Source organism: Microcaecilia unicolor, unplaced genomic scaffold, assembly GCF_901765095.1.
Source record: "Microcaecilia unicolor unplaced genomic scaffold, aMicUni1.1, whole genome shotgun sequence".
NCBI classification, from domain to species: Eukaryota; Metazoa; Chordata; class Amphibia; order Gymnophiona; family Siphonopidae; genus Microcaecilia; species Microcaecilia unicolor.
In genome coordinates, this window is record NW_021963020.1 from 1 (window position 1) to 13,144 (window position 13,144).

Sequence of the window (13,144 nt, forward strand, 5' to 3'; positions counted from 1 at the left end):
AAAGGAAATTTATCAAACACTTTCGGGGGGGGGGGGGGGGGGGAGGGAGGAGGGAGGAGGGAGGGGGACTGGACATTATCACTGAAGCAGTTCCTCGTTAAAGAGTAAACACTTCCTGATCAGCATATCAAGACTGAAAATCATCAACGCCTGGCTCACCTTGTTCTTGACGAGAACGTTGGCTCCTGCTTTGACCAGCAGTTTGACCGACTGGCTGAATCCATGCCAAGCAGCTTCATGAAGGGAGGTGTTACCATCCTGCGAACCCAAACAAGAACAGCAAAGTTCACGGGCAGCTGAGGGCCAGGCACAACACTCTATTTCATTCATTCATCTATTAGTTATCTAAAAACGCTTCTAACCTGACAATCACTGGAAGTTTCAGGTGATCATTTTGATCATTTCTCACATCTGCAATGGCTCTATTTTGATCACTAAGGTCTGCTCATAAATGCAGGAGCAGGTTAAGAGGTCATTTTTCTTTTCTTTAATGTATTCAAGTAAACTTGATATACTGCCAAAATATACATAGTGCTGCTAAGTACTATAGTTAAAAAAAACAACAGGAAATCATAAGAGAAAAATAATAATACCAAAAAAAAAAAAATCAGGAAGGTACCTATAAAGAATGAAGAAGAAGAAAAGAGTGCGGGAAAGGGAAAAGGGGGACTATTTTTTATTTAAAGTCATTCATCTTTTATATTTTTATTAGAAATATACCTGTACAATAACCATCAGAACAATAACATGTATTCTGTTCCACCCCCTCCTCACCCAACAGCTCCCCAAACTAGTTATTATCTGCCCCCTTAAAATAACGGGAATACATTTCAGTTGGTGCAAATGGTTGCGCCTAAAGTTACGCACGATTCCCAGGCGTAAGCTCTATTTTATAAATTTTGCTTAACTTTAAATGCCACTTACAGCGCTTTTTTTGGCGCCATATAGAGAATCTAGTCCTATATATTCACATAAGACACAATTTAGCTTCCCAAAGAACTCCCCAATGTGGGGCGCCTTCACTCGCTTCCAACCTCTTGCTACCACCAATCTAGCCTCGATCACTGCCGAGTTGACCTATTTGGCCTCAATTCCCTTTCACCCCAGAGGTGTCCCATTCAAGAGAGCTATATGCATTCCCTGAAGTATTGCCTCATTCTTCACCCCCCTCCTGTTGAACTGAATCACTTTGCTCCAATATTTTTACTTTCTCAAAGCTCCACTGCATATTACTGACCTTTAAATGCATCCATTCTGCAGCCCCCCCCCCCCCATTACCTTTCCACTCTCATCTCTCCCTACATTGCTCCCCGTGAACTCCGCTCACTGGACAAATCTCTCTTGTCGTTCCCCTTCTCCTCCACTGCTAACTCCAGGCTTCGTCCCTTTTCCCTCGCGGCACCCTATGCCTGGAATAGACTTCCTGAGCCTGTACGTCTAGCTCCATCTCTACTTGTTTTCAAATCTATGCTGAAAACCCACCTTTTCACCACTGTTTTTGGCTCCTAGCCACTACTCAATTGCCCTCCCCTTGTTCCTTCTCGCCCAGTACTTCCCTCGCCCTTAATTGTCTTGTCTGTCTGTATTTTTAGATTGTAAGCTCTATTGAGCAGGCACTGTCTCTCTGCGTCAGGTGTTCAGTGCTGCGTGCGTTTGGTAGCGCTATACAAATGTTAATAATAATAATAATAATGTGTGAATGTACTCATTTGCCCACATCCATAGCAAGTCCTTATTGCATCCTTGATATATCTGTGCTAAGCAGGCTTTTTTTTGAGGGGGGTACTGAGTACCGGCACCTTTTCCATTGTCTGCTAAAACTGACCCATGGTCCCCAAGTTTTAATGAAAGAGCTCAGGCTCTACACACCAATTCTGCCTTGTCATAGGTTCTGACTGGTTGCAGGGGGCCTGCTTGTTGTATTTGGTGAATCCTTAATTGAGTTCAGGACAGGCCAGTGACAATATTCCTTTTGTCACTGGATGATGAAAAGGCATTTGACCACCAGGTACATTGGCCATATATATTTCAAGTGCAGGAACTTATGGGGATCCAAGAGATTTTTGGAGGGAATAGAGGTGTTATTAGGGGGCCAGAGGCAAGTTTCAAGATCAATGGAGGGTACATGCCCCCATTTGAATTTCCATATAATTTCATTGAGCGTCCCCTGGTTGTTGTACTTTTTGAAAGACTGAAAAATCGATTCACTTTTGCCCGTTTTACACCGCTGAGGATTTTGTAGCCCTCAATTATATATCTCTCCTCAGCCGTATCTTTTCCAAGACGAAGAGCCCTAACCTCTTTAGCCTTCCCTCATACGAGAGGAGTTCCATCCCCTTTATCATTTTGGTTGCTCTTCTTTGAACCTTTTCTGATTCTGCAATATCTTTTTTTAAGATACAGCAACCAGAACTGAACGCAATACTCAAGATGAGGTTGCACCATGGAGCTAGAAGAGGTCTAAATACCAGACATTCAGTAAAATATAACATGACAGCGACTGTGCTTATAAAAAGGGGCTATCAACCCCATCTAACTCAGTCAACTCTGGAATGCCCTACCAAGATCTATCCGAGCGATCAACAACTATCTACCCTTCCGGAAACTGCTGAAAACCCACCTTTTCAAACAAGCCTACCCAAATGACCCAACTTAGCCTAGGGGCCCTCCCACAACAAGAACAGATCAGACAACAATCCATTTCATCTTAGACCTCGTCCTCTATTAATGCCCTTATCCTCGCCCTACCTATCCCACACCTACTTCATACCCCATCCCCTATTAATTCCACTCTATCCCCCGCCTCTATCCCGCCAATACTACCCCCTTCCCCTGTTCATCTCACACGCACTATAATATACGTTTTCTCTACTACACTTTGTAACCTACCACTATGTAAGCCGCACTGAACCTGCTATGAGTGGGAAAGCGCAGGGTATAAGTGTAACAAATAAAAAAAATAAATCTAGCGGGTACCTGTCTACATTTTGGCAGTTTACCTTGTCTTGTCGGTCCAAAGCACAGCCCTCGTGAATGAGCGCTGCCAAGACCTCAGTGTTCCCCACAATAGCAGCTCGGTGTAATGCCGTCTGGTCACCCTGCAAGATGAAATGGCATGTTAGCGACTTCAGCAACACCTGCCCCGGCAGCTGGACACTAAAGAGACATTGGCACAGCAGCAGAATGGGGATTTGGAGAACTTTCATTAAAAAAAACCCAAAATAAAAGTTACCTATGTGGGCTATTGTTAAGATGTGTTATTTTACTGTTAACTCCAGTTATTAGGATCTAGGGGCCCTGTTTACTAAGCCACGTTATAGGGAAAGAGAATGGGACTTGATATACCGCCTTTCAGGCGCGTTAAGTGTCTTTAACTCGCGTTAACTATGTATGCACGTTAACCGTGTACGTGCCTGCAATATCCCTACCAGGCGTACACGGTTAGCGTGTGCGCTATTGTAGGTGCGTTAAAAACACTAATGCGCCTTAGTCAACAGGGCTCTAGGTCTCGCTGCATAAAATGGGACCTTTGCTAAAATAGCACCAGTTAAGAGTAGCTCATGTTGATAACTTTGCCCCTGTATCTAAATCTTCTGGAGTTACTACTGGATCCCACCTCTCTAATTACGCTTTGCAAATCTTAATTCTTGGGATGTTTCTTATATTTAATATCCAAATTAAAATGTAATACATTTCAGAGCCACATCACACTCGCCATAAACTGAAGGACGAGAAGCTGTACAGAAACATGCAACAGGAATCTACTTGGCACAATCTAGTATATTAATTTGCATAACGAAAAGAAAAGAAGGGGCGCGCGAACGCACGTAGAGTAAAAGAAAATCGCGGGCTAGGCTGCAAAACGGTTTTCCGGGGCTGACAGAGGGACGAAGCTACGTCTCTCTCCAGCGCGGAAACAGAAAAAACTGAGCGGGAGCGGGAGCGCACGGGCGGGAAGACGGCCGCGCATGTGCGGTGGGCGTGCCCCGCGTGCGGGACCTCCCGCGAGATTTTTCTTCCGGTTTTGAGGGGCTGCCGTGGACGTCAACCCAGTCGTGAGAACAAGTAGCCTGCTTGTCCTCGGAGAACTATCACTACCCGCTGTCAACAACACAGCAACACTTTTCAAAGCTCCATTTTACCAGCGCTTCCAGTATCCCTTGGCGTAATGGGTGGAGGTCAATGATCTACTTATACAACGTACACTAAACCTCTCCGTAAGATCATCTGCTACGATAATAGAAGGTTTATCCCAGCCTCCTTTCAATCCTTCTCCTAATTTTATTCATGTTCACCAGTACAAGAATGACACAGAGCACATTTAATGACTAGTCAAAATGCGAGGCCATCAGAGGTGCTCTAATGTACTATTCCACTAATGCTATTCACAATGCAATAACATAATGACATAGTAAATGACGGCAGATAAAGACCTGTACGTTACATCAAGTCTACCCAATGATAAACTCATTTACATGGTATGTGATACTTTATTTGTAGTACTTTGCGTTATATGATGGCAGACTCCATATTGGAGTGGAGGAGTGGCCTAGTGGTTAGGGTGGTGGACTTTGGTCCTGGGGAACTGAGGAACTGAGTTCGATTCCCGGCACAGGCAGCTCCTTGTGACTCTGGGCAAGTCACTTAACCCTCCATTGCCCCATGTAAGCCGCATTGAGCCTGCCATGAGTGGGAAAGTGCGGGGTACAAATGTAACAAAAATAAAATAGATACTATTGGAGATTCTACATGGAATGTTGTACTACTGGAGATTCTACATGGAATGTTGCTATTCCACTAGCAACATTCCATGTAGAAGGCTGCGCAGGCTTCTGTTTCTGTGAGTCTGACGTCCTGCACGTGCAGGACGTCAGACTCACAGAAGCAGAAGCCTGCGCGGCCACATTGGTGATCTGCAAGGGCCGACTTCTACATGGAATGTTGCTAGTGGAATAGCAACATTCCATGTAGAATCTCAAATAGTAGCAACAGTGGAGGAGTGGCCTAGTGGTTAGGGTGGTGGACTTTGGTCCTGGGGAACTGAGTTGATTCCCACTTCAGGCAGGCACAGGCAGCTCCTTGTGACTCTGGGCAAGTCACTTAACCCTCCATTGCCCCATGTAAGCCGCATTGAGCCACTGCCATGAGTGGGATAGCGCGGGGTACAAATCTAACAAAAAAAAAAGAAAGACTCCATATTAGAGTTGGGTAGTTGCTGAATACTACAACATGTACCCCCCCCCCCCCCCCCCCCAACTACTACATCAGCAAGGTTTGCCTTCTTCAGCAGCCTAGGAAAACAGGGCAATTATCCCGGTTCCTCCTCCTATTTTTTTCATGGAGCAGTGGTGATCTTATTTGACGGATTTTAGGCTACATGGAGTAGTGCACAGGCTGCAAAAAACCTATCTACAGAACACACACAATCATTAAAAAAAAACCAGACCTTATGAGGTTGTCTAGTCCAGCCTTCGAGCAGGATTTACTCCACCTACATCATCCTAAATCAGGGGTTCTCAACCCAGTCCTCAAGACACCTAACCAGTCAGATTTTCAGGGTATCCATAATGAATATAAATGAGATCATTTGCATGCACTACATTCACTGTATGCAAATAGATCTCGCATGCAGTGTAGGTTATCTCAAAAATAACTGGTGGATGTATACTGGACTGGATTGAGAACCACAATCCTAGACAGATTTTGTTTACCTTAGAAACCTGCAGTGGTGGAAATGTCACCATCTCCTCAGGTAACTTGTTCCAATGCTCAAATTCTCTTGCAGGTTAAAAGCGTCCTCCTAGGCTCATCCCCTGCTGTCGTTTCTGCACATTATTTTGTGTCCTTCCCTCAAAAGAGATGGACAAAATTCAATCCCAATACACTTTTTAATTCCCCCATCTCCCCCACCCAATCCTCATTTTATGTATGTGAAGATATTTCTCACTCTCACCCCCCACACCACTAGCCTTCTCATCTATACATACACACACATCCCAATATTCAGCTGGCAGCAGTAAGCATTTTTTAAAATGCTGATTGTTGCTGGTTAAATTATCCCTAGACATTCAGTAATGGGCCACGTCCAGGCACTGACACTGAATATCGGGGGATAATTTTGGGCAGGCTGAGTGCCAGAACTTATGCAGGCTGGGCCAATATTTAGCCAGGGCCCACATTAAAAAATGCGTCTCCAGTTGAATATCTGGTCGGGCATGTAAAACTTTTTTTTCAAAGAAACCCCAAGCTCCCCCAACAATGTCCCCTCTTTCCCTCCCCCCTCTCCCTAGCCTGCATCAAGAACCCCCACAGAAGACCCCTCTCGTCCCAGCCTTGCAGGTACCCTTTCCCGGGCTTACCTGTATCCCTCTGGTGGTCCAGTGGGGTCATTGGGGGCAGGAGTTCAGCCCCCCTTGGCTCCTGTCTTTTGTGGCACCTCTTTTGCCGTGAGCGGTCACGGCAGCCATTTTAGAAAGGTACCGCAAGGGGCAGGAGTGGCAGGGCTACGCTCCTGCCCCCAACTACTCAGCTGGACCACCAGGGATACAGGTAGGCCTGGGGGCCTACCTACATGGCTGAAGGGGTGTGGGGTCTTGAAGAGGGCTGGGGGAGGGGCAGGAAAAAGGGGGACATTGTCAGGGGGGCTTTTGAGCTGTCCTAAATAAGGCCGCTTAGCTATGCGGGTGCTGGCACTGAATAATGCCAGCACCCGCAAAACCCGGGGCTTCTCCCGAATGCCATCCCCGACCTGCCCACCTTTTGTTTGGATGGTTCATGGGGATATTTAACGGCACTCTCCAATTAAGTGCCACTGAATACCCCCACCTAGGCAATGGGAAGTGATTTAAGGGGGCAGGAGAGGGTCCTGCCATTTAAATCGCTTTGACTATCAGCCCCACAGAGCCATAGAAGCCCTACTGGCTTTGAACTCATCGAGATCATTACTGCTGTCGGGAAGTACTGTTCAGACAATATTCTCTCTCTTTTAGCAACAGAGATGGGGCTGATAATTTATTAGTACAGTTTCTGTCTGACATAAGTAACACTGGAGAAACACTGGCTCCAGCACTGACACCCTCAGCTTCACCTTTGCTAACAATTAATTTGCTGTTGATTGACGGCAGCATTAGAAAGAACAGAAGCCCAGGGAAACAAAACAGAATCTGTCTAGGAGGGCGTGTGACATACATTAGGATTTATTGCTGCAGAAACGTTGTGGTATGTTTGCTTTTAATTTTGTTTCATGGATCCAGTGGTTTACTCCAGTTCAACTGCAACCAGTACTGGTGGTATCTGGCAGTGTGAGCCTTCATCCGCTACTACCTGAAGAGTACCCTCCTCCCACCTCCCCACATATACCTAATCGAAGCCTCTTTTGTACCCATCCTTTGGTCAAAGTCTCTGTCTCTTCTCTCACATCCATCTACTCAAACTGTCTCTCTCATTCGCTCACTGCCCAAAGTCTCTCTCTTGCTCATACATAAACACACCCAATCAAAGCCTATCCAGTTCAGAACCTCTCTCACACCAGCACAGAGACACACACACAGCCAATTCAGAACCTCTTTCACACAAGAATACAGACACACACACTCACTTATTTCAAAGCTCTCTCTCTCACACACACATGCAGATATATGGAGTTGTTTATAAATGTTTAGGCACCCCTGAAATATATGATTAAACAGAAGCCAACACAGAGGGGCATAATCAAACACGAACGCACTCCATGGGCGTCTATCTCCAAGGACGCGTACGTGAAGGGGTGGGCCAGAACGTATTTTCGAAAAAGATGGGCGTCCATATTTTTTAATGATAATACGGTTTGTGCCAGACAAATGCATCGGATTTGGGCGGATTTGAGCTGGACATTATCGTTTTTCAGCGATAATGGAAACCGAAGGCGCCCAGCTCAAAAACGAACAAATCCAAGGCATCTGATTGTGGGAGGGGCCAGGATTCGTAGTGCACTGGTCCCCCTCACATGCCAGGACACCAACCGGGCACTCTAGGGGGCACTTGTAACAAGTAAAAAAAAAAACATTAAAATACCTCCCAAGTCCATAGCTCCCTTCCCTTGGGTGATGACCCCCAAATCCCCCCCCCAAACCCACTGCCCACAACTCTACACCATTACCATAGCACTTATGGCTGAAGGGGGGCACCTAGATGTGGGTACAGTGGGTTTTGGGGGCAGTTTGGAGGGCTCCCATTTACCACCACAAGTGTAACAGGTAGGGGAGGGATGGGCCTGGGTCCACCTGGCTGAAGTCCACTGCACCCCTAACAACTGCTCCAGGGACCTGCATACTGCTGTGATGAAGCTGGGTATGACATTTGAGGCTGGCATACAGACTGGAAAAAAAAGTTTTTAAAGTTCTTTTTTTTGGGTGGGAGGGGGTTAGTGACCACTGGGGGAGTCAGGTCATCCCCGATTCCCTGCGGTGGTCATCTGGGCAGTTGGGGCACTTTTTGGGGACTTGTTCGTGAGAAAAAAGGGTCCAGAAAAAGTGACCCAAATTCTCGCTTCTGGCGCCCTTCTTTTTTCGATTATCGGCCGATAAACACGCCCCAGTCCCGCCTTCACCACGCCTCCGACATGCCCCCGTCAACTTTGTCCATTCCCATGACAGAGACTGCAGTTGGAGACGCCCAAAATCGGCTTTCGATTATACCGATTTGGGCGCCCACGGGAGAAAGACGCCCATCTCCTGATCTGGGTCAAAATGTGGGCGTCTTTCTCTTTCGAAAATAAGCTGGACAGTCTCTACATGGTGCAAACTTAAACACAACTAACATCTTTCTCTAAATTGTAATTGATGGCAAATATTTGCTGATTTTAACAGATTGGTGCAAAGGTTTGGGATATCCTTCTAGTTGATTCACTACTTTTTATGTAATTTGATAATAAAGTCCAGCAGGTTTGGCATGTCATCAGGCCTTCAATAGTCAACTGAAGTCAATTCCACAGAACAAATCCTCTCACCCTTCTAACCTCTCAACTTGTTTTTGCTGTTCTGTCTACTTTCAACCACCATGGGATCGTCTAAACAGTTGTCTGAGCATTTAGAAATGAAGACAATTTACTCTTATGAAGAGGGGGGGTGGAGGGAGCTATGAAAATTCTCTACAAATTTTCAGCTAGCGATATTTACTGTTGGGAACATTGTTTAAGAAATGAAAGTTAAGTATCCTTTCCTTCGGCAGTGACTCCATTATTTTTCCTACCAACGATTTGAGGCTTACCGGACTGCACTTTCCTACCTCTTCCCTGTCTCCACTTTTATGAAGAGGGACCACATCAGCTCATCTCCAGTCCTGAGGAACTTCTCCCATCTGTAAAGAAGGAGTTCCCAATCTCCTTTATTCTTTCTCATATTTTTGCGATCACATTGAACATTGTTGGACAGTAAAGCGTTATTCAGGATACCTTTCTCTCATAAAGAGGAGGGGTGGGGGAAGTGTATAATTATAGTACAGCAAGAGGCCCTCATTGGATGCCCACCGGAAGGGTGGAAGGCCAGATTTTAGGACTCAGGCTGTAAAAATACCAGCTAGGTTTAAAAATCTATGACTGGCTGAGCAAGGACGTGCTTTACCTGTAAGTTAACATGTGTCCCCGCTTGAGATCCATCCACTGGAATAGTGGTGGGTCAAATTACATACCTTAAACAGCTTAAACTGCTAAAAGGCACTGACTAGGCCTCATTAAAATTTGGTGTGACATTCAAAAGCAGTGCAAAAGCCAAGATCAAGGAATTGATGGCTAAAATCCTAACCCAGATCACAAGATAATATGAAATTAATATATCTATATTTAGATATCTTCATAAGAAAAGAAAAAAAGATGTTTACAAAAGGGAAATTGCACAATAGCTTGCAATAGCTATGTTTGGATGTTTGGATGTCCGTATCTAGGGAGATGTTGACAAAAAAAGGAAGTGTCACAATCATTTGCAATAACTAAAATAGATATTTGGTATCAAGAAAAACATGTTTACAAGAACGGAAATGTTTTGAAATAGCTAGAACCGGAAAGGAGACAGATGTACACCTGCCGGAAAAGGAAAAAAAATGATTCAGACATTGGGCCATTGACTTGCATAGAGATCTTCGCCTATAAAAGGGATGAGATTTAGACAGAAAGTGGGAAGTTTCCTCCAACACTTGACCGATAGCAGAGCTCCAGTCAGTTGAACCCGGAATCTGTCTGAATGTATCTGATTAAAGTCTGATTTGGTAAGAATAAAAAGACTATTTCTTTAACTACACTGTTTCTGTCCTTGCTTCAATTTATTCTCTATCTTCTATCTATTTTGCAAACTAACACACACCACACACACACACAAGTAAGATTTCTCACTGAACATAAATAGCCAAAGATTCATTTAGATCCAAAGAGACAGAAAGCTGTGGTCATGGGATAAGATGTGAACTGAGCCTTCTGATGCCTCCCCAGAACAGACCCCCATGGGACTGGGTGACACTGGAGGTCAGGGAAACAATTCAGAAACTTTTGGATGAACTAAATCTCCTTACCCCTCCGTGTGGAGGAGTCCTTAAGGGGTCTATAAAAAGGGAGCCATTTAAACAGAAGGAAATGGGGGTAAGTAGGATGGTGGCACAAGAGATTAAGGAGCCCTTGTACTAAAAGACATTAAGCCCTACTGTGTGCTGAGCACATGAAAAACAGGCTACCGCAAAATGTGTTAAAGCGTTTTGCATTATTTTGCCTATTAATGCACGAGTTGGTGCCTTTTGCTAAGGCACACTAATGATTAGTGCACACTAAATGATAAGAAGCACATAGGAATATACCCCTGGTTTCTATATAGCGTGCCTAGAGTTCTGCGCCAAAATCCAAGTATATCCTATAACAACGCACGTAACTTAATTGGCTTAACAAGCCAATAAGCATTAACAGCACTTAACAAGCAATAATAAGTACTAATACTTAAAAATGTATGCGTGCAAATCACTAAGTGTATTCTGTAATGCACAACGCCTATATTTTAACGTGCACAAGCAAAAAGGGGTGTGGTTATGGGTGGGGAAAATGGGTGTTTTGTAGGTGTCCCAAAATTTACATGCACTGTCATAGAATACGGACCTCTGCACCTAAATCGATGCGCTGGGATTCATGCCATATTTTTGCTGGTGTAAATGGAGGCACATAGATTGAGGCACTAGGGTGTCAACTAAGCATATTCTACATACCAGGGGCGTAGTCAGCAGGGGGGTCCAGAGCCCGAGGTGAGGGGGACATTTTAGCCCCCCCTTGCCATTTTTGGCCCGCCGCCACCACCACCAACTTTGACCCCCCCCCCCCGGTGCCAACCCTTTTGATCCCCCCTTCCTGTGCCACCAACCCTCCACCGTCATCGCCGTCAGCTACCTTTGCTGTCAGGGGACCCCAACCCCCGCCAGCCAAAGTTCCTCTTCTTCCGGCGCGGCCGCGTTGCTGGCTGATGTGCAAGGCTTCGTTCTGTTTCTGTGAGTCTGACGTCCTACATGTACGTGCATTGAAATCACAGCGCCTCTAACCTCCGTGTGAACGCGCTGAAGACAGCAGCAGATTGCCTCCCTGTTCAGGCCTCCTTCCCTTCCTGTGTCCCGCCCTCGCGGAAGTTACGTCAGACGAGGGCGGGACACAGGGAGGGAAGAAGGCCCGAACAACAGGGAGGCGATCTGCTGCTACCTGCAGCGCTTTCACACGGAGGTGAGAGGCACTGTGATTTCAATGCAGGGGGCCCAGCTCGGTGGCGGACGGAGGTGGGCGAGGCGCCAGGCCTGGCCCAGTCTCTTGGTGGCCTTGTATGTCAGTAAGGGGCCCTTTTACTACGCAGCACCTAAGCGTGCCCGTGTGCCAAATTGGAGTTACCGCACAGTTACCGTGTGGCCCTTGCGGTAATTTCAATTTTGGCGTGTGTCTGCTACGTGCGTCTGAAAAATATTCTTTATTTTCTGACGTGCATAGACCATTACCGCCCGGTTACCGCTTGAGACCTTACCGCTAGGTCAATGGCTTGTGGTGAGGTCTCAGACCCAAAATGGACACGCGGCAATTTTCATTTTGCCGCGTGTCCATTTTCGGCAAAAAAAAAAACAGAGGCATTTTTTTGTAGGTGCGCTAAAAAATAATTCTTTGCACATGCAAAACACACGTCTACACTACCACAGGCCATTTTTCAGCGCACCTTAGTAAAAGGACCCCTAAAATTTCTATAATTTTTGGACAGACTTGCTGAAGTGGACAGTGTGTTTTTTCCTTATCCCGTGGGTCCCAAAGTTATTTGTCTCCCCTTTGAAGAGTTTCAGGATCAAGTTCGCAAATTCTCAGAAGCCCCCTGTCCTCATTTACCTTCCCTGTGTACTAAGTTGCACTAGCGCCGACACAGCCCACTCACTTTGAATGGGCTGTGTCAGCATTTCCATGCAGCTTAGTAAACGGGGGGGGGGGGGGAGTTTAGCTTGGAAGGGGGTTACACAACATCAAATGATTGACCTGTTTTAAACATGAGACAGGACCAAGGGGAAAGAAGTTATCTCACTGTTTTACAAGAACCCCCCCCCCCTTTTTTTTAAATTGTTTTCAAAGTTTGCATCAATAATCAGGATAGGAAATAAACAGTACACCAATAATTCAAATATCACAAGAAAATTATTACCAAATTCTAGCTCACATCTGGAAAAGCAACAGTAAATTCACAATGAGGAAACAAAAAAAAAAAATCCCACAAAACAAAACAAAACAATAAACAGACATTAAGGGGAAAAAAAACATAATACAAGAAATAAAACAAGGAGAAAATCTCTCTTCATAATAAAGATCAAAATTTACCAGAACCAGTAACACTCCCCCCTCCCCTGTCGCCAACCAAACTCCGTTAAAGTCAAGTAGAAGAATACTGAGAAATAAATCTTTCCAATAGTGAAGGGTCAAGAAAAATATACTGGATCCCCTGATAGGTTATTAAACATTTACACAGGCACTTAAAAAAAAAAGGTCCTGCCAAGTGCTACATAACCCTAGCCCTCAAACCCAGAAAAGCTGACAAATACACTGAAAGGATATTCAAGGATTTTGGAAAAGAACCGATACCCCTAAACTACATAAAAGGGCAAAGGGAGGACTCTCGGAGAT

The 13,144-nt window shown here is 45.3% G+C and overlaps 1 protein-coding gene across 1 annotated transcript in view; it reads right to left on the reverse strand.

Moving 5' to 3' along the window:
- Positions 1-159: 159 nt before the first annotated feature.
- The window catches only part of LOC115458762 (ankyrin repeat domain-containing protein 6-like), a gene marked incomplete at its 3' end in the record, with an annotated part of 210,259 nt that continues 197,274 nt past the window's right edge, over positions 160-13,144 (reverse strand). Inside the window, exons 4-5 of the mRNA XM_030188573.1 lie at positions 3,000-3,098; positions 160-258 (exon numbers count right to left, since the gene is read on the reverse strand). Coding sequence (XP_030044433.1) covers positions 160-258; positions 3,000-3,098 — 198 coding nt within the window. The remainder of the gene's footprint in view (positions 259-2,999; positions 3,099-13,144) is intronic.